General features: G+C 38.3%; 1 protein-coding gene across 1 annotated transcript in view; it reads left to right on the top strand.

The window, feature by feature from the left end:
• Positions 1–1,935: 1,935 nt before the first annotated feature.
• TACR1 (tachykinin receptor 1) overlaps positions 1,936–26,765 on the top strand; it is a 192,924-nt gene continuing 168,094 nt past the window's right edge. The window contains exon 1 of the mRNA XM_001372606.4: positions 1,936–3,014. Within this exon, the coding sequence (XP_001372643.1) occupies positions 2,620–3,014 (395 nt within the window). The 5' untranslated portion in view covers positions 1,936–2,619. The remainder of the gene's footprint in view (positions 3,015–26,765) is intronic.

Here is a 26,765-nt window from a genome sequence, read left to right as displayed (position 1 = left end):
TACTTCAGAGTTATTGTGGGAAAAGACTTTATAAACAATAAGACATTATATAAATATAAGCTATTGTGGTGGTGGCGATTGCTATTACCAAGAGTCATGGTGTTGTAGATGATGGTAGAGTCAAGAGCCAATCTCCAGCAGCCAGGCTCCAACACTTGGTTGTATGACTAAGGGCAAATTATTTAACCTGTCTTAGTTTCTTCATTTATAAAATAGGAATAATGCTATTCAGACAACCTATCTTGCATTGTTATTTGGAAGAAACTTTTGTAAACCTTGAAACAACGGAAATCCAATTATTATTACTCATCCTGCAGAAAGGAAAGGAGTGCCCTACATAGGGCTGGAAAGGGGGGGGGGGGGGAGAGAAGGGGAACAGGGAATGAATTTGTGGGGTTGGCTGCCCATCCTTGTGGAATTCTGTGCTCCTCACATAGACATCTACGCAAAAACAGATAAAACTGCGTATGTACCACATTCCCCCGAGGGAGAGGAGATGGAGAAGCTGAGATTTACTATGCCTTACCTAAACTTCGTATTATGCGCTTTTGCACAGCTAGGGGTTGCAGATGGGGAGGGAATGAGATGAATTCACTACTACGGGCGCAATTATTTCCCAGCTATGTAAGGTTGACGACACTTTCTAGGATGGGATTCTGGTAAAGGCTAACCGAAACCGATAGTCAACACTCTCAGCCCCGAACTTGGCTCCATCTGAAGCCGATTATTTGTAGAGATAAGAGCAAATTTTGAATTTCAAGCCAGCGTAGTGAATCTAGCCTACAGCCCCAGGAAGAACTCAGAGATGGTGGGGACATGAAGGAAAAAAAAAAAACCTCCCCTACTTCTATCTACACCCCTCTCTGGCTACCCCTCGCCGAGTACCGGTCATTGCTCCTAGGGGAGGAAGTGGTGGATGGGCTGTGGGGACTAGATAGATGGTTCTAGTCTCAACCTTTCCCTGCAAAGGGAGGCGGCGCTCTCCGCTTGGGCTCCGGTGCCTCAGTCCTCAGACTTTCAGCTGGGACAAGCCCGTCTTACCCTCTGCGCACGGCAGGAAGCGACTGTCAGGTCACTCAGGTACCAGGTAATGGAATCAGATCCACCACCATTCCTGCGGGAGACCAGGATTAAGGAGCTTGGCTGGGTGGGATAGAAGTCTGTAAGGACTCGTAAATCTAATAATGTGTTTATGTGCTTTTGTCCTTGGGGAGAAAATGCAAAGTAGGCAAGCTGGGAAGAAGGTTTTAACTCTTACTACCACTAATTCCCCAGAAGAAAGTTGTTCCTCCTACTCTCTGGACAAAACAATGAAGTTCCAAATTGAAATAGTATACTGCTCTCTCCTTGATAACTGCTTCCCTGCAGAGGTTGGAGCGAGTCGGGCAGTAAAAGCAGCATCAGAGGGTGGAGTTGTTACATCTCTGTCCCACATCCTTTCCACACAGCGGGTTCGCGAGTCCCCTCAGCCTCGAAGAGGTCCAGGTCCTCCTTGGAAGTCCCTTCTAACATCTTCCTGGCAATATACACTCCGCCCCTGCCTGCAGGGAGATACGAACCCCATGTAATGCACACCCACCCCACCCCCACCACTCCACACACGCATATACGAACCCTATTGGAGGCTCTGATGCGTCTACATCTGAAGTTACCTGCCAGCTCCAGCGCAATTGCTCCAAAGTCCTAAGACTCTGGCCCCTCTTAACCACCCCACCCCCCACCCCCACATCTCTCTCTCTCTCTCTCTCTCTCTCTCTCTCTCTCTCTCTCTCTCTCTCTCTCTCTCTCTCTCACACACACACACACACACACACACACACACACACACACACACACACACACACACACATACACGCATCTTTCTCCATCAAGGAAAGGAATGAATAGCAGAGGGACATACATCTGTCAACAGCTGGTGCACTGCTTGTTGCCACTGAGTGGGTCCGCAGGCCAGGCACTTCCCCCTTTCCCAGTGACGTCTCTGCAGCGTGCTTATAAAAGGCCCTGAGACGCCCAGCAGAGGCTCTGGCACCTCCAGAGCTGAGAAGGAACAAGGGGGCATCCACGCCGTCGCCTGAGGGATTGCAGGCGGCAGTGGTAACAGCTGTCGTTGTGCGACAGGACAAAATCAAGTGGCCTTTTTCCAGCTGGGACACTGCTTTTGCCCCAGCCGACTTCAGATCGCGTAGCCCTTGGCTTAGAACTTTTGGAGGTGGCACCATGCCGGGTACCTCTTGGGGTCCCGCAGCATCCCTTTTCCCCTCCAAAGAAAGCTGCTGCGGAATTGCTGAGCTCAGAGGTGTCTCCAAGATCTGTGATTCGATTGAGTAATTTCTTTTGTCAATTTTTTCTTTTAAAACCTAGAGAGGAAAGACAAATTCCCCAGAGCTTGCTGAAGCTTGAAGAAGAGTAGAACGAAGCTGCCTGATCAAGTTTTTGCTTTCTGCAATCCCTTTGCTTCCCGAAGTCCGCTCTGCTCTAGAAAAAAGGATTCTGACCGGAGACACGGAACCTCCTGTTGCTTAGAGCTTTGCACTTCCATTATTCTGCATAGCACTCCGCTCCCTAGAGGAACCAGCGGAGGCAAGATCTAGAGGGTTTAACTCTAGAAGAAGCACAATGGATAATATTCTGCAGAGTAACTCAGACCTTGCCCTCTCCCTAAATGTCTCCTCCAACAACTCAGAAGCCAACCAGTTCGTGCAACCGGCTTGGCAGATCGTTCTTTGGGCAGCTGCCTACTCTATTATTGTGGTGACCTCTGTCGTGGGTAATGTGGTGGTGATGTGGATCATCTTAGCCCACAAGAGGATGAGGACAGTGACCAACTACTTCCTGGTGAACTTGGCCTTCGCAGAAGCTTCTATGGCCGCCTTCAACACAGTAGTGAACTTCACCTATGCCATCCACAATGAGTGGTATTATGGACTATTTTACTGCAAGTTTCACAACTTCTTCCCGATTGCTGCTGTCTTCGCCAGCATCTATTCCATGACTGCTGTTGCCTTCGATAGGTGAGCCTAACCTTTGAAAGTAGAGTTTGAGAAGGAAAGTGCTATTGTACCATTATGGGTAAGGATTTGCAGTGAGTGTGTATGGACAACGGGCAAAGTGAACTAACTGGTGGAAGGGTTGGAAAGATTGTTATTCCAACACATGAATAGTATTCCTCTCAATTTTGGTTATTTTCCTCTTTTCCTTTTTCTCCCTTCTTTCTTTTTCCTTTCTTCTTTCTCTCCCCTTATCTTCTCTCTCTCTCTCTCCAGGTCCTCCCCTTTTCCAGCTCATCTGTTTTTCCTTCTTTTGTCCATCCCTTTCCCTTCTCTCAAATTTCTCTTTTTCCTTTTAATAATTTTTGTCTTTTGTGCTTCACTGTTCTGGGACATAGCAGTGGGGCAAAAGCAGTGGATTTGAAATAAAATAACCTGAGTTAGTTTCTTCTTACTGTTGTATATTGGCCAATAATCAAGTCACTCCCCTTCTCCACCTCTACCTCACTTAGCTTCTTCATATGTAAAATGAAAAAGCTGGCCCCTTTTAGCTCAAAATCATATGATCAACCATATGCTTATATTCAAGGCCTAGTGGTGACCCCAGAAGTTGACAAGTGTAGCTACCTCAGTTTACAGGAGTTCAACAAGTCTGCTACTGTTGTTTTAAGTAAAATATTTTTCCATTCTGTTCTTCACTTTTTCTATCTGACAGGGGAAAAAGGCAGGGAATAAGTTTTGCTTTCCCTTCACTTCTGTAGCAGCATTTTTAAAATGAGTACCTTATATTTGAATCCAAGTTCTGGAAGATATGGAGAGAGGTTATCCATTGTAATCCATCCCTTGTATCTAAGATTCTTCCTTTAAAACAGTTAAGGCTAATAAATGCTATTGTTATTCATAACTGCTCCCTGAAGTTGGAGATTTAATGTACTCTTTCAGAAGCCTCTTGGAGGCTTTTCTTATTTATAAAACAAGTTTTTTAATTTATAAAACAAGCATCTCAAAGGGCTGGTGTGAAAATCAAGAGAAAAATATTGTAAAGCATTTTGAAAAATGTTTTATATACATCTATAAAACCCTATATGACTTCTATAAGTTAAAATAATTTATAAATATAAATAATAACTAATTAATCTGAAATTCCTTTATGTATTTATAAACAAAACACAATTATATAGGGAGTGAGACCTGCCTCCAAATTTTGGGTCTACTACTATTAGTTTGATGTTGACAGATCACTGTACCTTGCTTGGCCTCAGTTTCCATATCTGTAAAATGAGTGGTTTGGACTAAAGGATATCTGATCAGCTCTACTATTTAGATGCTAGATTTCTCTTTCCTTTAAAGTTTCTTGATCCTTTTTTCTAGGCTTTTGTGGAGCTAGCAGCATCTTTGTGGGGGAAAAGATACTTTCTAATAGCAAAGCAGTGTCTACATACATTTCTGAGGCAGAGATGGCTCAACAGGTTATGGTTTTAGGAATTGTTTGAAAGGAACATGGCTGGTATGCAAACACTGTCCAGACAGGTCCTATGGAGCATATCTCTGGATAGCATGGTGAAGACAGGACTTCTGAGAAACAGAAATCTTTTAGAAGAAGGGATTCCTGTGTATGTGTATGAGTGTGAGACAGAGAAAGAGATAGATGAAGAGGACAAATAGAAAGAGACAGAGGGGACAGAGAAAGACAGAGACAAAGAAAGAGATTAAAAGCATTGAGATATAAACAGAGAAGGAGGCTGGAGACAAGAGATAGGCATAGAGACAGAGAGAGGACAAAGATAAAGAAAGAGAGAGAGAGTTGGACAAAAATATGAGAGACAGGGAAACACTGAGACAAGTCTGCTTACATGCTCACTGTGTGTCTGTCTGAAGGAATGCCTCTGTATGTATGTGCTCGAACACTTGTGTAAATTGTTCATCCAGAAGATTAAATTACATTTCACTGGGGACTTTGGGGATGGTTCTTTGGCAGCTTTCTCAAAGGAAAAAAGGTTAATTAATTGAAGAAGGGGCTAGGAAGGGGAGAAGGACAAAACAATTTATTTCATTTGCTTTCTACTACCCTACTTTATAAATACCAGGATTCCTGTGATTCACTTGAGCCTTTCTGGAAGCATTTATACTCCAGAACCATATATAGCTTTTTTTTTAATCTGGGGCTTATGTCTCTTCCTTTATGCTCTATGTGTGCTCCTGAGCAGTTGTATGGAAAATGAATATTTGCCAAGCAAATTTCATTTTAAATATCATAGGGAAATTGACTATTTGGTGGAATGTGATCAAAGAATTTAAAGCAGGAGGGAACAAAGGAGAGACTAGGTATTTTTTAAGCACATAGTACGTGCCAGGTACTCATTGTGCTAAGTACTTTACAAATATTCTCTTATTTGAGATAACAGAACAGTCCTGAGAGGTAGGTGCTTTTATGATCCACAGTTTACATTTAAGGAAATTGAGGCAGTGACTCATCCAGTGCCACATAACTAGTAAATATCTGAGGCTGGATTTGAGCTAAGATCTTCCCTAATTGCAGGACCAGTACTCTAGTCACTGTATCACCTAAATGTCTCTAGAAAGAAGCTTAGATGTCATCTGATTGAATCTTTCCACCACCAACCCAGATCCCTTGGACAGAATAGGAAATCAAGTTCTAAAGAAGGGAAATGATTTGCCCAAGGTCATACAGATAATGAGTATACAACTGGAATTAAACCCAGGTCCTCTGACTCCAAATCTAGTATTCTTTCCACAACAACTAATTGATAGGAAGGAAGGAGGAAAGAAACAGAAAGAAAGAAAGAGAGAGAGAGAGAGAGAGAGAGAGAGGGGGGGGGGGGGAGGGAGGGAGGGAGGGAGGGAGGAAGAAAGGAAGAAAGAAAGGAAGAAAGAAAAAAAGAAAATTTTATACACACACACACAAATATGTTTTCTAGTTGTATCTGACTCATTATAACCCCACTTGAGTTTTCCTGGCAGAGATAATGGAGTTATTTGTCATTTCTTTCTACAGTTTATTCTTTCAATGAGGAAACTGAGGAAAAATAGTGTTAAGTGACTTGTCCTGGGTTGCATAGGTTAGATTTGAACTCATGTATTTATAATTCCAGGCCCAGCACTCTATACACTGTACCACTTAGTTGCCATAGAGGGAGATATCTATATCTATCTATCTACCTCCCTATCTATCTATCTATCTATCTATCTATCTATCTATTTTTGCCTTAAGGTTCATAAAATATTTTCATCATAACAGTTTTAAAAATTATAGAGAAAAAGTATTATTATCTTCAATGCTTTGAACGAAGAAACCAAGGCCCCAAAAGTCACATGATTTGAGCAGGCTTCCATCTATTCATTGCCAGAGCTGGGACTTGCACTAAAGCAGCATTCTTTCCATCATACCATTCTGAAGTTTAAATATTTTTTCTTATTCTTGTAAAATAAAAATTGAACACCTCCACCCCAATTTTCCTTTTGTGTCAATCTGAATTTTATGTATTAATATATTAAGATAGATTGCATATTATATCCATATATTTGCATTTCTTTAAGTGAAACACATTCCCCTCTTGGGTTTACTTTTTTTTACTTAAATCCAGAGACTTCTTTAGAGAATGCAAAGACTTTCTGTATTCCAAACACTAGATGTGTTTAGTTATCTAATACACTTCAGCATTCTACATTTGCATATTAACAATATTTTGTCACCAAATTAGAGAAAGAATCTGTATTCGTTGTCCATTCTGTTCCTTATGATGTATCCAGGTTCTACTGAGAGTTTGTCTCCTGAGAATGGAGATATCACCAGGGGAGAAAACTGTGACTCTTTGATGTACACAATGCCCTTCTTCCCCCAACTTTGAATGTATTATCTTTGAAGAGGGGAAAAAGTGACAAGGTATAGGTGGATGGGTCAGAGAACTGTGACCATGAGAGACTTGAACCCTGGTACTCTAAGACTGCCTCTTAATTTTTAATATTTAAGTAATTAAAAAACTTGCTTAAATGGAGGAGTTTTCCATTCTTTGTCAGTCAAGCAATAGAATTACAGATTATTATAGATAAAAGGAACTTTAAAAGGCATCTAGTTCACCCCTCTCATTTTAAAGCAAAGGAAGTTGAGGTCCAGAAAAGGCCATGCAGGTGCTAAAAGAACAATGACTAGAACTCAGGCATTTAGACTCCCATTTCAATTTCTTTCTGTACTACTCTCAATGGATTTTTTAAGGATAAAGGAATCTATGAAGGGTGATTTCAAACTCTCCAGTAAAAGCATGTTTTACCTTTCATAGTAACCTGCTTTATGACAATGACAAGTCATTTAACTTCTCTTTTCCTTACCTATAAAATGATGTTGGGGACATAAGGGACAGAATACTTTGAGTACCTATTATTCAAGGTTATTTGAAAGAAGTATATTGTCAACCTAGAAGCTCTATAGAAATTTGAACTGTTGTTTTCTTCTTTACATTTTGCATATTTATCTGTGGGAGGGAAGTGCATGTACATGTGTGTGAGAGAGAAAGAGAAACACAGAGAGAGAGAGAAGGGGAGAGAGGACGAGAGAGGGAGAGACAGAGAAAGGGAGGAGAGAGGAAGGGAGAAGGAGGGAGAGAGACACAGAGAGACAGACAGACAGAGAGAGAGAGAGAGAGAGAGAGAGAGAGAGAGAGAGAGAGAGAGAGAATGTTAAATTAGAGGGGATTTTAATAAAGTTATTCTCTAATTCCTGTTCATGAATTGGAGATGACTCTGAAGTACTAAAGGCTTTACCCACTGGTTAATCTTGAGTACAATTCGAATGATGAATTGTCAATAAAAGACCAGTTCAAATAAGCTCAGAGTGGTTTACTTCAGCTAGCAAGCAAGTGATTTTTTTTTTAACTCGGGAATTCATGAAAGACTTTTGAACATGGAGTCAAAAAATCTGGATGTGAATCCTCACTCTGTTACTTCCTCACCTTATGATCTTGGACAAGTTACTTTCTCTTTTTCCTCATCTATAAAATGAAACAGTTAATCTCTAAAGTCCCTTTCAGCTCTAAATCCAATGGAGGTACATTTTAAGGCTGACTGATGAAATCATAGGTCCTTGTAGAATTTAAGTTAAAGTTGAGTCAGTACAAACTGCTTTATGAGTCTCAATTTCCTCTTCTCTTTGAATTGTTGAGGGTCAGATTTTCTAGTTATCTAAAACTGTCTTCTTTAAGAGGCAGGCATCTTCCTAGCCTAGAACACTGTGATTAAAATGTCAGGAGAAGAGTGATGGTGAAGCACCACACGTCTGTCCTGAAACCAATGTTAGCTCTAGAGGACTGTATTTTTTTTTCCTCTGTTGATTTGAGAAAACAGTTTATATGCCAAGGGACCTTGTGTTAACTTTGTAAAAGCTTTATGTGCAGGACAATGGAAATACCTGTTACAGTGCTGATTTTTTTCTAGAAGATATTCAAGATAAGTAGTTAATGGAGAGGATTTAAAGATGTTAGTGGTTAATCCAGCTAAATATTCTGAACAAAGGAATGAGCTCAGAATTAAAAGATCTCTTTTAAATCTTAATCTGCTATATTGTTAAGGTGTATACAAAGCCATGCTGCTTTTAGCTATTCAGTGCCACAGTTTATCATTCTGTCAAAAAGGAAGAAGAGAACTAATGTAATAATGCACTATACTAGACACTATGCTAAGAACTTTATACATATGTCATTTGATCCTTACAACTTTTGCAGTTAAGAAGAATAAGGAGGCAAAGGTTAAGTGATTTGCCCAGAATCACACAGCCAGTAAATGTTTGAGGCCATTTTTAAATTAAGGTCTTCCTCATTCCAGGCCCACAGCTCTATCCAACAGGAGAATGAAGGAAACCGAATGTTTTTAAGGATATATTTTTACCTTCCAAATTTGCTCCACAAAGCCATTAAATTAATAAATAGATAAGTGTACCCCCAAAGGGATGGAGATGTGTTTTAATGGAATAGAGTAATCAATGACAATGAGATAGTGAGTTCACCACCACTAGAGGTCTTTAAGCAGGGGCTAAATGACCTCTTGTTGTGAAATGTTATAGAAGGGAGGTCTACTTCAGGTAGAGGCTGGATTAAATGACTTTAAGAATTTACTCCTTCAACTCTGAGATTCTATCATTTCTGCTGAGACTCCTGCATCTTTGCTCTTGACATGTACAGAAGAGTGTTATTGTCTGTCTTTGACCTTAAGGGTCATGGAACCCAACCCCCTAAGTGAAAGACCCTAAAACTCAGTGGCTTTCTCAAGGTCATAGTAAATAGCAAAGCTTGGTGTGAACCATCATCTCCTGAATGAAAATCCACTTGCCTTCCATTGTATATTACATTTCACTTCTTAAAGGTAGGGAATACTTTTGGTCTCTCTGTCCCTTGAGGGTCCCTTGGTTTTTTGCTTCGTTTTTATATCACAATGCTTAGCACAGTGCCTGGTATGTAGTAGGTGCTTAATACATGTTTACTGAGTCACTGATTGATTGATCCCCAGGGTCTAGTATTATATCTCCATCATTGTTCACATTAGACATTTAACAAATTCTTATTGAATTGAATTGAACTGCAGCTTTCCTCTTTTTTTTCCATGTAAAAACCACTAGCACATAAATAAGCTGCTTCAAATGCCAGGCAATAAATGTACTTGCTCCCTAGCCACCTCGGGTTTGTTTGTTTGTTTGTTTGTTTGTTTGTTTGTTTTGAAGACCTACTGAGACAAATATTTGAAGCAGCACTGGCCTTGACATGGCTGCTTCCAAGCATGTTCACAAAGTGAAATGGGATCTAAACAAGCCATTGGATGCAGGAGCACAAACTTCATTTCTAAGTCCCTTTCCCAGATAAGTTTATTTCGATGACCATCTTTTTTTTTTCTTTTCTGCTGCAAAATTGAAATTCAATAGCTACCAATTACCTGAAGCAAACTTTAAACTTGCTCTTCTCATTTGTGACATGCAGTATGTCTAACAACATATTAGAAATTCTTGTAAAAATGTTTTTTAAGTTGCTAGGTAAGAAAAAAGTTATAGAACTTCTGTTCTAAAGGGAGAAGATGAAAGATGCATGCACACATGCATGTATGAATGGATGCATGGATGATAAATAGGGATTTTTATGCCTATGATGTCTATGAAGTCATGACATAGGGGATTTTTTTTGCTTGTGTATTTTAACAATTTAACAATTTATTTAACAAATAGAGTAGAATTTATGGCGCCAAAAGAGCTTCATCCAAAACGATGTTGTAGACATGTTAACAATGTTATCCGTGCTTTTAACATTTTTGAAACTAGGTCCTCTTTCAGAATCACCTCCAAGTCAGATTCCCCTTAACAATGAGTATCCCACACTAGCTTTCTAGCTTAGGAAACATGTAAGAAAAGCCATTCTCCTTGGTTGAAAATCTCACCCTGATCTTGATGTAAAATGGATACTAAACTTGATCACTGTGACCCCACCAACCAAAACCTTCTCAGAGCCATGAAAGCCTTGAATTTGGAATCAGGGCATAGTACCTGGGTTCAAACCCTACCTTTGACTCTTATGAATTGTATAACCTAGAGCTACTAGTTTCCTCACCTAGAATTGTGGATCTCTAAAGTCCCTTGTTGCCTTCCAGCCCTATGACCCTGCTTCCCTGAATATATGGAATAACTTCTCTTCTACACACCCAAGCTCAGCATTGCTGGTACCCCCTGATAATTTCTACATAATGGACTTTGCTTTAAGATATCAACTCCCTTGCAGTAGAAAAATATAGGTTTCTTCTCTATCCCATGTTTCTGGATTTCCAAACCCTCTTGGTTTCCCTCTTCTAGTGTTTTAAAGGCACTTATGGGAGAAACACATGGAAGAAGGATGTAGTAGTAAAGATTACAAATTTGCAAAGGTTCTCCTGGGGGTACTTAATTCTGGCTGTACCTACTAACTAGATATTACTTTGATTAACTAATAGTTTGTATTTTCACTGACTTTGAGGTTTGCAGTGTTTTACATATATTTCCTCATTTAATCCTCACAACCCTATGAGATAGTTGTTATTATTACCCCTATTTTTCAAAGAAGGAAACTGAGGCATATGAAGCTTAGATGACTTTCTGCTGGATATATAGCAAGTGTCTAAAGGAGAATTGGAACCCAGGTCTTTCATACTCCAAATCCAGCCCTAGTTCTACTACTTATAGTATGTAATGTTTATGACAATGGTGACAGAAGGTCTTTCTTTCTCACCCTCAATCTACTTTCCCCATACCTGATTGATTTTTTAATTCCCCCACCCAGATTGTCATGAATGGTTATTTGTTTGGGGCTGAAATTCCCTCTTTAATCTATATTCACAAAAGACTTTTGCATAAGGACCTTGAAGCTGAGTACCCAGAGTCAGCTTGGTAGAACATTGTCTCTAGAATCAGAGGACCTTAGTTCAAGTCCCATTTCAAATAATGTGTGACCATAGGTAAGTCACTTAACTTCCCTGGACCTCAGTTTCCAAGTACAAAAAGGAGTGGGTTGGAGTTCAGGTCCCTTCCAACTGTAGAGATCTATCTATAACTTGATTATTCCTATGATTGTCTCCTGCCAGTCTGGTTCCATCATACTCAGACCCTGGTTCTGCTGTAACTACCACCCCCTCTGGTGGTCAATCTCTTATTCTTCTCTCATTGGCCAAGATGGACCAAAAAATTCTTCCTTTCTCCTCCCAGGACCCCTCCTCTATTCTCTCACAGTGCTGAGATGGCTGTTTCATGAATTTCAAGATTTAGAATCCTAACAAATAAAACCAAACTACCCCACAGCAACAATAACTAACCCACCCCAACCCTCAGTGTTTGGGATGTACAGTACATGATATCTTCCATATTGCATGACAATAACTGCACGACAATAACTGCACAGTGGAGCAAGGAGGTACCACCGTGAACAATAAGCTATCATAAAAGAACAATATGTCGGGTAGGGAAGTCATGTAAAACAAATGATCGGTATCTGCTCCCCCTGTTTCATGATGCTGTGTTAACTCCCTGGCTTTGGACTTGCAGCTCTTTTCATGCCTCCTGACCTGGCCCCCTGAATTTCATATTCTACTCTAGATGGACTTCAGTACTCTCTTTCTGACTTACATCACAACCTCTTTTCTCTAAGGGTCCTTTTCTAGTGCTAGCTGATTTTCCTTATTCACTCTTTTAGTTTCATCAGCATTAGGGAGTAAGGATTTAAACATTTCAAATTTTTACCTGTCACAGGACCTACACACACACACACACACACACACACACACACACACACACACACATGCTCGCGCGCGCGCGCGAATGCATGCAGTGGCTTTTGGCATTTTGCGCAAATAAATCAGTGACCCTTCTTCCATCATTGCCCTGTCCCAGTAACTCAATTTCCTCATCTGTAAAATGAGAAGGCTAGACAAATGACTTCTAAGGTCATTTCCAGTTCTAACATTTTATAATTCTTTTCTGCAAAATATACTCTTAAAGGTTAATGATTTTCTTCTGTTGAAGATATTTTAAGGTAATTTCAAAAGAAAAGTTATTCTCTGAAAGATTCTTGAGCCATGGCAGCATCATTGGAAAAAAGAATAGCTAATATGTATTTAGTGCTTTAAGGTTTCCAAAGTACTTTCTAAATATTACCTCATTTGTTCCTCCTAAGAACCCTGTGAGATAGATATTATATCATCAGACAGAGAGGTTAGATGACTTACCCAGTGCCAACAGTATCTGAGGCTGGATTTGAATTTGGATTTTTCTAACTCCAAGTCCAGCGCATTGAATGACTTTTTCTCTCCGGGGCCTACTTTGAAGAGGCCAATGCTCTTCTGAAAGCATGATTTTGTGAAAAAAAAGCCTTGGAGGTCTTGGGGAAATCTGTAAAAATCAATAAGAATAAGCTCTATAAGAATCAACAGTGTGGTAGGCAAAAGAGCTAATGTGATTACATTGTAGAAATCGAGATTCTAAAACAAGATAAGTCTCAGTATATTTTCCTTTAGTAAAACTACATTTGGAGCATTGTGTTTAATTTTGTGCACCACATTTTAGGAAGGAAAAAAGACCTTTTCTTCTCCTAATCACATGCTATTGAATAGCACTAGAAGAAGTCACATAATTGTGCCAATTGGCTATGCTATGGTTTATGTTATCTAATCTCTACAGAGCTCTCACTACTGCATGACAAACCTATTATTCTTCTTTAATGTAAAAAATAAATTTTTTTGATGTTTATGTATTACCTGTATTTCCAATGAATGTGTTTCCTCTTCCTAGAGAACCATCCCTTATAACAAAGAATGAGTAAGGGAGAAAATTCAGCAAAATTTATTGGAAGAGTCTGACATTAAAATATTCCAAATCCATGGCACCTCACCTCTGCCAAGAAATGAGAGATGCCTTCTCATATCTCTTTTTCCCACTAGATGGTCACAAAGGTGCCTGCCAACTCATATTCTGTGATCTAATCCTTTCTTATCTCCTCTGGTGACTTGACCATTAAACACCTCCTATTCCTATCTCTATTTTTCTATCTGTTCTATCTGTAATGTTTTTGTTTCTACTGACTGCTTCCCTACTGCCTTCAAACATGCTCTGTTCTGCCTATCCCTTAAAAAACAAACAGACGAACAAAAACCAACTCTTCACATGATCCTACACCCTCGAGCTGTTTTTGTTCAAGGTATCACTATCCTTTTAGGCATTTAAGTCTTTACCCCAGGAATCACCCTTGGTCTATTTCTTTGCATCACTCTCATCCAATCAGTTGCTGAATCTTATTAATTTTATCCAAGAACAGCTATATGACATAGTAGATAGAGTGCTGGACTTGGAGTCAGAAAGATTTATCTTCCTGAGTTCAAATCTGGCCTCAGACACTTACTAGTTGTGTGATCCAAGGCAAGTCACTTAGCCCTGTTTGCCTCAGTTTCTTTACCTGTAAAATTATCTAGAAAAGAAAATGGCAAACCACTTTGATATCTTTATAAAGAAAACCCCAAATAGGAGGCAGCTGGGTGGTTCAGTGGATTGAGAGCCAGACCTAGAGACAGGAAGTCCTAGGTTCAAATGTGGCCTCAGATACTTCCCAGCTGATGATGGAGGATTTGTTGTGGGTGTGTTTAGATGGGCAGGGAGGGTACATAGCTTCTATCTTCAAATATTTAAAAGACTGTCTCACAGAAGAGGGATTAGCCTTAATTCTGCTTGGCCCCACAGGGCAAAACAATGTGTAGAAGCAACAGAGACTAGATTTTCGTTATATAGCAGTATAAACTTCTAATAATTAGAGCTGTCTAAAAGATGAAAGGAACTGCCTTGGGGCATAGTGAGTTCCCTCCCACTGGAAGTCACTAAACAAGAGTCTCAATGAACACTTTGATATAACTGATATAACTGAGGAGATTCTTGTTCAGGTGTTGCTGGTATTAGGAGTTCTCTGAAATCTTTTCCATTGCTGAGGTTCTGTGATTCAAGCAGAGCCTGAGAAAAGCATTTTTAATGCAAGAGAGAAGCTTCACTCCCCATGGTCCTATTTCTTATAAGTCTGGTGCCTGTTCAGGCTCTGGTTTGTTTCATTTTCCATGGATTCCACATCTCAAAATTTCTATAGCTTAGAACCTGCTTTGGGCTCAGACCCCATTTGGTAATGAACTGAAATGGTTCACAAATAAACCATCTTGTCATTTCCCCAAGCTATTCAGCCAAAGCCCTAGCTCCTGGGAAAATTGAATGAGCTCTAAAGATTTAATATGCCTGTCTTTCTTTGAGAGTTAAATTGAGAATGTAGCTTCAATGCATGGTAGATAGGCAGAGTCCAGTTTGCTAATAAGGAAGCTAACCACAATCCCTACCATAAAGCTGAGAGTACATAACCTGAATTTCAAGTGCCAGGCAAAGTGATCAACTAGCTGTGACAGTTTTTTTGTTTCCATCAAACAGATCAGTATAACTGCTTTAGTAAGGTTAGGAGAACAACCTGAAATTAAATTGCAGCATATGACAAAATGTGTGTTTGAGTTAGTTTCTAGTCAATGAAAAAGGAGAATTATTTCAGGCTATTACTTTTGCTATCAGATGGATAATCTGAAGACTAAGGAATTCATGAGACTTCAAGGTAGAAGGGGCTTTAGAAATCATTTAATCCAATTCATTGTATAGAGGAGGAAACAAGCCACGAGAGAGGGGAAGTGTGTTACCAAAACTCACATAGCTAGTGAGGGATCTGAACCCAGACCCTTTGACTTCAGATCCAAGAGTCTTTCTTTCACACTGAACTGCTGATTCACATTCCAGTGAATTATTTTGTAATCACTTTGTTCTCTCTACCCAAATCCATCTAAGCAGCCACATTTGGGCTGGGATCATAGTCAAAAATTTTAAAATATTTTTAAAAAATTAAGTTGTCTCCTCTACCATAAAGGCTTTGAAGTTCACCTTTTTAAATTTATAATACTTGTTTTCTGCCATAAATTCATCACTTATAAATATAATGATAATCCTTATTTATAAAATACTTTATTTCAATAGCCAAGTCAGGTAGGGAATTCAAGTAATTTTCCCTATTTTACTAAGAATAAATTAAGAACCAGAGGTAAAATGACTTGGCAATGTCATCTGTAATATCAGAGGCAGGATTTGAATCCAAGTCCTCTGACTATTCATTGTTTTACCCCCACTGTATTACCCTTTCTCCTGATTTGGCAAACATTTATTGAGTGTCAAAAGCCTGTGCTAAGTTATAGTACTCATTTGACAATTAATTATGGACTACTTGATGTGGGAAATGTTATCATCAACTAGGAAAATCAGAGATAAGGCCACTTGGACAAGATTAAGTTAAAGTTTATTATGAAAAATAAGTTGGTGGTGAGGATCACACTCATGTTCAGACAACAAACGAGGATTCAAGTTAGTCTAGCAAATAGTTTATATGGATGAAAACAGTGTAAAATTTTCAGCGTTATCATAAACTTCTTTAAAAACTTTTGTTATAAACTTAACCATTAACAAAATATAATCACATAATTGTGTCAAAAAGAAGTAAAATTAAAATGTTGAATAAATATTTGTTCAACTCCATTAAACTAAATACCTCCTTTAGAATTTTCACAGATGTTTAACAACACAGTGCCAGATGAAGTAATAGTCATTAACAAATAAATTAAAAAATACATGTTCCCTACATCTGCTCTTCCATATATGTCTGAAATTCTGCTTCTTTTGAGATTCTCCTCTCTCTCTCTCTCTCTCTCTCTCTCTCTCTCTCATACACACACATACACACATACACACACACACACACACACACCTATATTATCATAGTCAATTGGCACATCATTGTGGTTCTGTTAACTTTGATTTGCTGTTGTTTATTTTTCAGTTCTATTTTACTCTTTATGGCCCCATTTGGGGGTTTTCTTGGCAAAGATACTGGAGTGGTTTGCCATTCCCTTTTCCAGCTTGCTTTACAGATAAGAATACCGAGAAAAATAACTAGTAAATGTCAGAGGCCAGATTTGAACTCAGGAAGATGAATCTTCCTGATACCAAGTCTGGCATTCTGCCACCTAAATTTACCTAATTTTGATTTATTTTTCTTCATACAGATCTTTCCATATTTCCTTGTATGCTTCATATTTATTATATTTTATAGCTCCATAATATCCTATTACATTAATATACTACAATTTAATCATTCTTTCTCCAATAATTGAATGTATAAATTGTTTCTTTTGTGCCATTATAAATAGGATAGCTATATCTTTTAACAAATAAGTTCTTTATTTTCCTTGTGATGTTTTAGTATAAATTCCTAGCAAAGGAACTGCTATTATTACAGGTATCAAGAGACTCCTGATCAATTCATCTCTCCCAGCTCATTTGATAAGATTATAAAATGTAAAGAAAAAGTAATGGACACACTGATGTATTGATGAAATGGAAGTGAGTAGTAGGTGACAGCGAAATGATGTGTTTACACTTTGTTAAATTTTTAGGGGGAGTTAATAAGTTCTTTGGTCAAATTTGAGAAAATTATTGGCTAACCAATGTCTGGTTAAAAGGTTAGTTGATCTCTGGTTGCCTTTTTGAAGCAAGACATGCTCTCTGAGGAGTGTGTCAGAGAAGCCAGTAAGGATTCCTTAGAAACAGGAACAGTTTCTTTTAAATCCATCTTCAATTGCCCCAACCCTCCTTTGCTAAAGGATGTTACTAATTAGCACTATTTTTCACTGTTGTGTCAAGTTCAGCTGCAGTAATTACCTCAGACTCCCAAACACTCTGGAAGAGAGTAGTCTTTTCAAACCTCTTATATTCTTCTTGTTATGTCTCCCATGTTTTCTGTAATTCTAGTCAGACATTCTCAGTTATAGAATTGTAGAATCTTGGAGTTGTGAAAAATCTCCAAGGTCAGATCCTGACTACCTGCCCCAACTTCCCTGATAAGGTAAAAAGCATCTAATCAAACACTACTGCTATTCCCCCAGTGACAGGGAACTCATTACAATTTTAAGGAAATTATCCTATGTTCTGGGCTGCTTGGTCAGGAAAAGTTTCCTTGCATTCAGTTGAAATGTCCTCTAGAACTTTATCCTACTCATCCTAGTGCTCTCCTCCAATACCAAGTAGAACATTTGGGATTCTTTGACCACATGAAAACCTTTTCTAGATTGGAATTGTTCTACCATACCCTACCCCTTGGGTGAGTCTGAATACCCCAGTTCCTACAACTGATCCTTGAATTACTTAGCTTTGAGTTCCTTCATCACCCTTGTTATTCTCCTCCATATATGTCTTAGTTTGTCAATATACTTTCTAGTATGCAGCTCTTCAAAAAGCCCATGGCCCTCCCTCCCCTTTACTCTGGGAACTTTAGTTCGTCGGAGTATCCTAATGACATCTTGATTCTTTGGACTACAAGTTCCTCAAGGGTTCTCTCCTATTTCTTTTGTCCTTCCTCCTAATACCTACTACTGTATGGTGTTCTGAGCTCTTCTGAAAGTAGTCTCTCCCTTGCTTAGACTTGTGCCCTAGACCCTGTGGTATTTTGTAATTAATTCCCAGGATGCACCTACTTACCAAATCTGAGTTGTAAAGCTCTCTTATGCCAAAGTAGATGTGACAAGTAAAGACTTCAAGCTAGCTTTTTATGCTAATATATAGGATCCTGAAACAAAAGATTTAGGATGAAAAGAAACTTTAGAAGCCACCAAGTCCAACACTCTCATTTCACTGATGAGGAAATCAGAATCTAGAAAACTAAAAGTGACTTATCCAAAGCTTCATATATATACAAATGAAAATCATATATATATATATACATATATATAAGCATATATATACTTTATACACATAAATTATATATTTATATATAATCATATCCTTAAAACCAATTATACAATCATACATATTAAAATCTTAGATAAAATCACATGATTTTATACATAAAATTATATATGTAATCATACATAATTACATATACAGAAAATCACACGTCATATATAATCAAATGTATAAAATCATAATCACATGCAATTATTATACAGAAAATAACACAAATAATTAAACATATAATCATATATAATCGTGGTCATATACACATATAAAATCAATTTCAGAGGTTAAAGATGGAGGAAGATAAGATGATAGTTCTGTATCTTTTAGTAGACTGCAAACTCAATGTGGGTCAGGAGTATCATATGGCAACAAAAACTAATTTTATGTGAGACTGTATATATATATGTATATATATGCAAATATATAATGTGGTTATGTATCTACATATACATATGTGTGTATAAAATGCAGACTAAAATCCTTAAACCACAATTTGAATGTTCTTGCCACTCCAGAAGAGGATTACTTCATATTTTTTGTATGATGGACCCCTTCAGCAATCTGCTGAAGCCCATGAAGTCCTTCTCAGAACCAAGTTTGTAAATAATTTAAGGAAGTGCTAAAACTTAAGAGATTAGTGAAACTAAAAGTGTCCTTTTTTGCCCCAACCAAGTTTATGGACTCCCTGAAATCTGTCCGTGGTCCTAAGAATCTATGGACCTCAGGTAGAGAATCCCTGCTCTACTGAAACCAGAACAGTATAACATAGTCAATAGCTTCCCGTCTTTCTGGGGAAACACCCCAAATGTTATATCTACATATTTCTTTTTATCCTAAATCTCCACTCAATTACAAGTGGAGAAAAACTCTTGCTTTTGCTACAATGCAATTGGAAGGACAAGAATATACGCCTGACTTTCAGCCTTCATTGCTTTGGAATCAGCACCATATCCATTTTACAACCACTCCCAGTTCATCAATGTTTGCAAATACTGTGTGTACTGAACATATGCTTTAGGGAGATAAATTTCAAAACCAACAAACAGCAGGCTTCAGTTTTATGGAAGACATAGCCATTTTGATATCCCACCAGGTTTGTTCAAATGGGATTTTCACAGTATAACCAAAGGAACTGACTGCTGAGCCCATAGAGAGGACATATTATAGTCTTCCAAGCAGATCCAGAATCTAAAACAAGAAGCATACCAAATCCCCTTCAGTTTGGGATTGCATCACTGGAAGAATGAGTGAGAAATGAAGGGAAGAGGGAGTACTATTCTACCCCCCTGCAGCAGTGTTGTAATTAGACCTCACCAGGGAAACTAGACACAAGCATACTATTTAACATATCAGGCTTTCTGTCCCTTTGGATGAGTGCACAACTCTAGAGAATGGAGTGGGGAGAGACAGCTCATTACAGAGTAACTTGTGTAAGAATCAAGGGATCTAGTTTCTATCTTTGTGGTCTAGAAGGCCTGCTAACTTAGACTTCTTTATTTGACTTGGAGAGGAGACTTAAAAACATTGATAAGAATCCTCAGTGGAGAGTGAGAAAACAGATTCTTGGCCCAACTGTGGCACTTATAGCTATTTCAGACACATATGGCTTGGTTATATTTTAGGGACCTTTAGTTCTCTGGTTCTCTGTTCCCACCCAAGGAGAACCTGGAAAGATCAGTATCTAGCACACCTGGGAGGGGAATCATTTTACAAGAACTCACTCAAAATATAACATTTTATTTAGTTGGGGATATAAGACTTGCATTTGAATCCCTAGAGATCTCTCACCCCTGGCAGTAGGTCTGTCTTCCCCTGGAGACCTATAATTTCCATGACTTATAGTACTGTCCTGGATGGGCTTTCAGCAAAGGGAGAAGCTAGAATTTATTCCTTGATGTTTCTCCAACCTCCTGTTCCTGCTCTCTACCTCCTGTAGATTTTTAGGGGGTGGTTCCTCTTCTAAGATCTGCTTCATTGCCCTCCCTACTTCTATTTCTGCCTATATAGGGATACACTGGAGCAAACTTGAAGCTTTAAGACCTGATTGTTCAGTTTTTGGCATGAGCATTTACACCAGAAATGGCAAATTCTACAAATCAGGGCTTGCTTCATTGTTATGTTGTTTTTCTAGACATAAGAACGTGATGGGAAAATGTCATTTGTATTTCCCCTCCCACTATAAGAGTTGACTGTTAAACATTTACCAGCATACCCTTACCTTCTTACTTTTGCCTTTGCAACTATGTTCCTATCTCTAATCTTGTTTATCTTTCTTTTGTTTCCACATTTCTGTCATTCTTTAGAAAATGAATCTCATTACTTTCCAAAGAGAACCTAAACTCTAGCAGGTTTACCACCTAGAAAGCATGCTCTGGAACCTTTAGTCCCATCTCAAAGTGCTTAAAACACAAAGGTATAGCCTCCAGACCCAAGTGTCTATATTCTTTAACAGCCTTTTGTCATAGATTCAAGTCTCATAGACCTGCACTCATCTTTTCAAGTGGCTGTGGCAATATCTCTTTTTAACAAATTTCTCTTTTCTGTTCTCAGTCAGATTACCCTGAGTTTGTGCTGTTTTCCCTTTCCTGGAAATTGGATAACTGTATCTTACATTGGATCTCCCATTTTGCCTTGGCATTCACTAAAAGCATTTCCTAGATCTGGGGGGGGGGGGGGGGGAGATAAATGTAAAGTCATATACTTGGGCTCAAAAAATCAATCTCACATGTATAAGATGGAAGAAGGTATGGTTCTGTATCTTTTAGTGGATTGCAAACTCAACACAAGTCCAGAGTATCATATAGCAGCAAAAACTAATTCTAAAATTAAAATCTAAGACTATATTGAAGTGGGATTAAGTACCAATAGGAGCCTAGACATATTTTCAGTCTTGTCCATTTCTTTGTGACCCCATTTGAGATTTTCTTAACAAGGATACTGGAGTGGTTTGCTTTTTCCTTCTCCAGCTCATTTGACAGATGAGGAACTAAAGGAAATAGGGTTAAATGTCTTGCCTAGCTAGCTACCAGACCAAATTTGAACTTAGGAAGATGAGTCTTTTTTACTCCAACCCCAGAACTCTATCCACTATACCACCTAGCTTTTGCCTAGCTGTATAGTATCCTAATAACAATAATTCGTGTTACTTTGGGACCAACAGTTTTGTATGTATCAGTTACTTTGTGCTAGATTTGGAATAGAAAGACTTGGGTTTCAGTCCTGGCTCTGATTCTTATGATTTGTGTGACCAAAGGCAATTCACCTAAACTCTCTGGTGCCTCAGTTTCCTCATCCAGAAAACAAAAAGTTTAGTCTAAATGGTCTTCAATGCTCCTACCAGACATAACTCCTATAATCCTGCCAGGTTTCACAATAGAATTAAACAAGTTAGGGCATGAGAAAAAGCCAGAGAGAGAATATATATCATATTTAAAGTCCTTTGCAAATCTTCTAGTGTTACATAAATTTGGACTACAATTATTGTTGTTGTGTGGTGATTATTGTTACTACATTATTAAGGGAAAGTTAGGACTGGTTCTAGGTATTTTGTTCCTATATCAAAGTGAAGGTCATGAAGATAGTGGAACTCAAATCACCAGAAGACTTAGTATTTTTCTCTAGACTGGACACTTTCAGGACTTATTATTCCTGAGACAAAACTAAGAGTAGAAAATGGGGCTAAGAATCAGTCTTACCAAAGAGTACAATAACCACAATAGTGTAAAGAAAAACAATAATGAAAAACAAAGGAATGGTTTGATGGATCTAGAACTAAAATATCCTAGTCCCTTAAAGTCTACAATACACCACTTAACATGCCACTTCATCTAGGGCACACTTCATAATAACACTATTCTTTCCACTCATGGCTTTCTCTGATTAACTGAGCTTCTTCTCTTGCAAAGAAACATCCAAAATACATAATTAATACATGCCTCAGTAACTTATCCATTAGAAAGAAGCCTAGCTTACTGTCTAAGCAGTACCAATAGAAAGTCATAAGTTCACAAAGTGAAATTTCCTATTTTGGGGGTCAACTCAATTCACAAAATGGGTGCTCAATTACAAAGTAAACAGAGAGCATCCAATTTACTAAATAAACTCAGCTTCTTCTCTCCTATGTCTTCTCTGTTCTGTTTTCATTCACTCTGGGGATACACAGATTTCAGCTGCCAAATTAGATCATACCAAAATTCAACTGGCATCCCATCCAGTGCCATGCCCCCAGCAGGCCCACTAACAACTGTTAATTGAAGATAGCATATGGCCATCATCCAAAACTGGCAGAACCATCCTTTAAACTGTTTTGTTCTAAATCTAATGGTTTACAAGGTTGTAACCACTCTTGGAGGCAGGCAATAACAAGGTCCCTGCCAGGAATATATCCATCTTTGTCAGTTAATCAAGTCAAAATCCAACATCTGAAATATTTTTCCTATTGTGACCCTTGAAGTGATTGCCTTTAATACAATAGAACACTGGGGAATAGCCCCTCTTGGGAAAAGTAATGATTTAAAAAAAGACATAGATGTGACTCAGTTCAAATCAACCAACATTAATTGAGCACCTACTATATAAAGATACTCATTTAGATGCTGGGGATATAAGAATAAAAATGTAACAGTCCATGCCTGCAAGAAGCATGCATTCGACCGGGAGGATACAACATATATGATGGCAGAGATAAGGAAAGGAAATGATACCAGACCTGGGTTCTAGCCTAAGCTGTATCCCTGACAAGCTGTGTGATATTTGAAAAGCCAATGAATTTCTCATTGGCATCACTGTTCTCCTATGTAAAGTGAGAGGATTGAACTTGACTAGAGCGTCTTCTAACTCTAAAATTTTACTGTTCTTTCCTGAGTCTAGGCTTTGAGTGTGTAAGGCAGACAGATAAACTATAGGAGAACAAGCAGGCACTGGTAGAATATACTTTTTAATAAGCTTTTTTTGCAAATGTTCATTTAAAATAAAACATTTTGAAGATCTTATGCTCAAAGATTCCTACTCTCCATTGCATGTGAATAATTATGTTGTGATTAATTAAGAGAATAAGATAATTAATAAGGGGTTAAAATTAGAATTCAAAGATTCCAGTGGACCAGGCTAATAATTCAACAAGCATTTATTGTTATCTATTTGTCTTTATGTGCTATTAAATGTTTAGTATGGAGTAGCTAGGTGGCATGGTAAGTAGAATGCCTGGCCTAGTGTCAAAAAGATCTGAGTTCATTATGCCCAAAGGGTGATAAAAGACTGTCTGCCCTTTGATCCAGCCATAGCACTGCCAGGTTTGTACTCCAAAGAGATAATAAGGAAAAGTACAAGAATATTCATAGCTGCACTCTTTGTGGTAGCCAAAAATTGGAAAATGAGGGGATGCCCTTTAATTGGGGAATGGCTGAACAAACTGTGGTATATGTTGGTGATGGAATACTATTTTGCTCAAAGGAATAATAAAGTGGAGGAATTCCATGGAGACTGGAACAGCCTCCAGGAAGTGATGCAGAGTGAAAGGAGCAGAACCAGGAGAACATTGTACACAGAGACTAACGCACTGTGGTACAATCGAATGTAATAGACTTCTCCATTAGTGGCAATGCAGTGATCCTGAACAACCTGGAGGGATCTATGAGAAAGAACACTATCCACAGTCAGAGGAAAAACTGTGGGAGTAGAAACACCAAAGGAAAACAGCTGCTTGAATACATGGGTCGAGGGGGATATAATTGGGGATGTAGACTCTAAATGATCATCCTAATGCAAACATCAACAACATGGAAATAAGTTCTGATCAAGGACACATGTAAAACCCAATGGAATAGCACATCAGCTATGGGAATAGAAGGGGAGGGAAAAATATGATTTTTGTAACCAAGAAATAAATGTTCTAAATTGACTAAATAAATTTTTTAAAGATCTGAGTTCATATCTTACCTCAGATGCTTAACCCAGTTGAACTCAGTTTTGTAATCTTTAAAATGAGCTGGAAAAGGAAATGGCAAATCATTCCAGTATCTCTGCCAATAAAACCCCAAATATGTCACGAAGAGTCAAGACTTGAATGAAACCACTGAACAATAAAAGCAAGTGTTTACTGTAGGCTGGTAGGTGACTCTGTGGACTCAGCACAAAGTCTGGAGTCAGGAAGGCACTAAGTTCAAATCTGCCATTAGATATTTATTATCTCTGTGACCCTGGGCAAGTCAGTTAAGCTGTTTGCCTCTGGATGTCCTCATTTATAGAATGGGAATGATGATAGCATCTACTTCTCAGGATTGATATAAGGATTGAATAATAAAATAATTGTAAAGTGTTTTTAACATTGTCTCTGGTGCATAATAGGCATTAAATAAATGTAAGTTGTTATTATTATATTCCAGGATCTGTGCTAAGGGCTGATGATAGAAAGAAAAGCAATTACTGAGTCCTTACTTTCAAGGAGTTTGCATTCTGATATTGGAAAGATGACATTTAACATACAAAATATATACAGTGCAAATAGAAGGGCATTTGCAGTGAAGGGATATAGGAAAAGACTCCTGTAGAATATGAAATTTGAACCTAGTTTTAAAGGAAGCCAGGAAACAGATGCAATAAGGAGAAGCATTCCAGGGATGGAGCTGGCAACTATTGAAAAGGCACAGGGTTGAGAAATAGAATTTAGTATGCAAGGAGGAGCAGGAAGATGGTATTGCTGGAACACAGAATATGTTGAAAAGTGAAAAGTGTATGGAGACTATAAAGACAGGATGAGGTATGGTTCTGAAGAACTTTAAATGCTAAAATAAAGATTTTGTATTTGATTCTGGAGGTAATAGGAAACACTGGAGTTTACTGAGTTGGGGTGGCAGCTAAGTAGAGAATGAAGTTCTTTAGAATTTAGAAGGAAGGGACTTGAGGCAAAGACGGCAGTTAGAAATCTAGTGGAGATAAAGTCTTATATAGGAGAGGTGTTGTGAAGGAAGAAAAGACCAGTCATTTCAACAGATTGGATATATGGAATGAGAAGGGAGGATAACAGAGAGCTTGTAAATCTGGGTGATTGAAAGAATGGTGATGCCATTGATAGTAATAAGGAAGTGTTGAAAAGGAAAGAATTTGGGGGAAAAGATACTTGTTATATGTTGAGTTTGAATTGCCTAGGAGGCATCCAGATGTCCAAACCAAGATGTCCAAAAGGCAGTTGGCAATGTGGGACTGGAGTTAAGAAGAGATATTGGGACTAGATTTATAGATCTGGAAATTATCTGCATAATATAATAGAACCTATGTAAACTAATGGTAGCATTTCTTTGATAAACACTTATTGAGTATCTATTATATATAAAGTTTTAGGAATTGCAATTTTACAGAACATCAGAATGTGAAAGTTGAAAGGGACATCTGATGCCATTTGGCTCCCTTCAAAGTTCAGTTAAAGTGTCACTGCCTTTCCTGGTCCCAGAATACTAGGATCCTCCCTCAAACTACTTTACATCTATTTTGTAAAGATCCTATATTAATTCACTGATGAACATTTCATATTTGCTTCCCCTCCCTGAGGAATGTAACTTTTGAAGTTAGAGATGTCTCGCATTTTTGTATTTTTATCCCTACTTCCTTACATAGTGCCTGAAACATAGAAGGTACTTGATGCATAGTCACTGATTGATTGATCTAATTAAAGACTTTCCTCTACTCATTCAATAGTCTTTGCTTGATTATTTCTTTGTTAGCCATTTTCTCTTAATAATAATTGAAATATTAAAAAAATATTTCAGTATGTTAAACCTGTGCTGTCCTATTTATAACTACCACAAGTTGTTCTTACTTCTAGCCTCTGGGGAAAGACAAAAAAAATTTAATCCCCTTTCATGAGATAGCCTTCCAACAACTTGATCACAACTATCATGTCCTTCCCAAAGTCCCCTCTTACAAAGACTAATGATCTCTTATCATGAAATGAGCTCAAACCCTTCATAGTACCAACTGCCCTCTTCTAGATGCTCTCCAAGTCACTCTTATCTTTCCTAAAATATGTCACCCAGAATGGAACACTATACTCCAATTGTGATCTGACCCAAGCAGAGTATAACAGGACCATTACCACCTTGTTCTAGACACAATGACTCTCTTTATGCATTTTTAAACCCTTACCTTCCATCTTAGAATCAATACTGTATATTGGTACCAAGACAGAAAAGCATTAAGGGCTAGGCAACTGTTATTAAGTGACACAGAGCTAGGAAGTATCTGAGGCCAGATTTTCACCAAGATCCTGCCATCTCTAGGTCTGGCTCTCAATTCACTGAGCCACTCACCAATGACTCCTTTTATAAAACCTAAGGTCATATTAGCTATTTTGTCTTCCATGTACCACTTGTTGACCTATGATCTTATAGCCTATTATGAGGTTCTGATCTTTTTCA

The sequence above is a fragment of the Monodelphis domestica genome, chromosome 1 (assembly GCF_027887165.1).
Source record: "Monodelphis domestica isolate mMonDom1 chromosome 1, mMonDom1.pri, whole genome shotgun sequence".
Classification (NCBI taxonomy): Eukaryota; Metazoa; Chordata; class Mammalia; order Didelphimorphia; family Didelphidae; genus Monodelphis; species Monodelphis domestica.
This window is presented reverse-complemented; position numbering and strand designations above follow the sequence as displayed.